General features: G+C 40.2%; 1 protein-coding gene across 1 annotated transcript; it reads right to left on the bottom strand.

Moving 5' to 3' along the window:
* Positions 1-323: 323 nt before the first annotated feature.
* LOC103520737 lies at positions 324-1,680 on the bottom strand. Its single transcript, XM_008485838.1, has 3 exons — positions 1,665-1,680; positions 1,271-1,447; positions 324-1,143 (listed from the first exon to the last, which is right to left on the bottom strand). Exons 1-3 carry the CDS (start codon positions 1,678-1,680, stop codon positions 740-742), a joined length of 597 nt encoding a protein of 198 aa, XP_008484060.1. The 3' UTR covers positions 324-739.
* Positions 1,681-2,368: the final 688 nt, after the last annotated feature.

Here is a 2,368-nt window from a genome sequence, read left to right as displayed (position 1 = left end):
TTAGCCTAAATTAGCCAGCTACATCCAATGTCCCATTTAGGTAATTCAGGTAGGTACTTCTGTTGGAATAAAATATGAGACATCGTTTACATTTTCCACTAAATACTTAGGAGTTATAACTATAGGGCATGTTTGAATCAGTTCTGTTGAACCTTTGAACCCAGCTCTCAAAATCTACATGATCTCACTAACTGACTCTTATCTTATGTCAACAATAACAATGTCCCATTTAGGTAATTCAGGTAGGTACTTCTGTTGGAATAAAATATGAGACATCGTTTACATTTTCCACTAAATACTTAGGAGCTATAACTGGGGCATGTTTGAATCAGTTCTGTTGAACCTTTGAACCCAGCTCTCAAAATCTACATGACCTCACTAACTGACTCTTATCTTATGTCAACAATAATTATTATGTGTCGCCTATCAGGAGTAACAAGCCAAATAAGTCAATACATTCCTGGTGCCGGGCAGCTACGCCAAGAAACGAAAAATTAATCTTTGGTCTGTTAGCTTTATTACCTCACCATTTTCAATTACACACTCTTCATCGATTTCATCTTTCTTCTGAAGTTTTATGGCACCCGTTTTTACTTCACCAAAGCGTTTTCACAGACAGCTCTTTCATCGCGTTCGCAAGTAAAAACTATTTCGCATTGGCACCAAATCATCTGAGAGATGTCTCTCAAATTCGTGAGATCGTTTGTCTTTTGATTGCTCCTCTGGTTGGATGATCAGTTCAGCTCAGTGCCAGCAGAGGATCATAAGGGTTCTTGGGTGTCTGCAATAGTTTGGCTTTCAGTCTTGACTCCTTCACGCTTTCTTTCCTCTTGTGCTCGTTCAGTTTCCGCTTATTCTTGGACTTGACGGACGCGTCCTTCTCTTCTTGATTGGTTTGATCGATGATGGCTAGTTGCTCAAGGATGTTCTTAGGGCCTCGTTTGACGGACTGGGACTCGGCTGGTTCCTCGTAATCTTCATCATCCAGAGGGATAGCCTCTCCGTCGTTAGGTCCTATGATCCTCGCCTCACTTGCATTCCGCCCAGTGGCGTTCTTGTTCACATACACCACATAGAATTCAGAGAAGGATTTCGTGGGTGGCGTAATGTCGGCGAAATCTCGGAAGTTCTCGAAGAAATTACCTGGAAAAAGAAAAACAATAACCATAAAATTCAGTCAACTATGACAATGGTTCGAATCACCAAAAGTTGAGAAATCACATTGATTGATCTCAGGTACCATAAGCTTTGTAAAAAACAATTAAATTACCTCCGTTTTTGTACAAAGGTTTCGGATTGCCTCGGAAGAAGGGAGGTCTGCCGTGTCCATTACCATCGTAGAACGGTAGCAGGTCTGAGTCCAAGGCATACTCTCCTTCAGAGTCTCTGTCCTCGGTGTAGTACGTACCGCCACGAATGACACCGAAGTTACCCGAGCCCAACATTCCTGGAAAAAGTAACAAAAGGAATAGCTTGTATTAATCCCTCTTTCCCCTATTCTTGCTTATTGTAGAAGGTATTGTTATTTATGTAGGTATTTATTACATTGGTCATTAGGGATTAGATTTACTTTTGGTCATTAATGTCACTATAGACTCATTAGATAATCGTGTCATTTAGTATGATAGGTAGGAGCAAGTGATTTCTAATAACGTGACACGTACCACATTCCTTTTTCATGATGGCCTTGGCTATTATTGAGGAATCAAGGTCCAATTTTGTTCAAATCGGTATGGATAGGTACCCACATACCTACCTACCTACCAAGTAATAATATTATTATTTTTCTCACCAGAACTCTCATTAGTCTCAGTCAAATCTCATGACTGCCTTGTAAATTTGTAATTATGCAATGTGCCTTGCATGAAGGATAGGAATTGTAGCTATGTATATTATCACCATTTCCCGTGTTAGATCGGTAGCTATTCGGTACTGTTAGATGGATAGTTGGATTTCAATAATCTTTTTACACTGGTAATGCCACCACTGGTCGCTACTCGACCTACTCAACTGTCCTCACGAGGCTGAGTGGCGGCCGCTGAAGTTCAACTTCCGATTGTTCCGATGTTTGGAAAGATCGGAAGGTAAACAAAAACTACCGCGGATAGCAAATCAGCAATCAGTTAATCGTAAGGGAATAACTTGCAAACCTAAGACAATCCTCCTTATGGATAGTTCTTTTTGCTTAATGCTGTCCAATTTGATCAGGTACCTACCTGTTGACTACTACATAAGATTATCATCAAAAAGTCTAATGTTTAGCTAAAATTTAGGTACGTACTCGTAATTGGATCATTATTTTTCGTCTGTTTGAATTGTGATTCTATGCAAGGTGGGGAGTCCAGGACACCAATTTCTGTGACGGTAC

This window comes from Diaphorina citri, unplaced genomic scaffold, assembly GCF_000475195.1.
Source record: "Diaphorina citri unplaced genomic scaffold, Diaci psyllid genome assembly version 1.1 scaffold4014, whole genome shotgun sequence".
Lineage (NCBI taxonomy): Eukaryota > Metazoa > Arthropoda > Insecta > Hemiptera > Psyllidae > Diaphorina > Diaphorina citri.
Note: the sequence above shows the minus strand (reverse complement) of the source record. Positions and strands in the feature narration are given on the sequence as shown.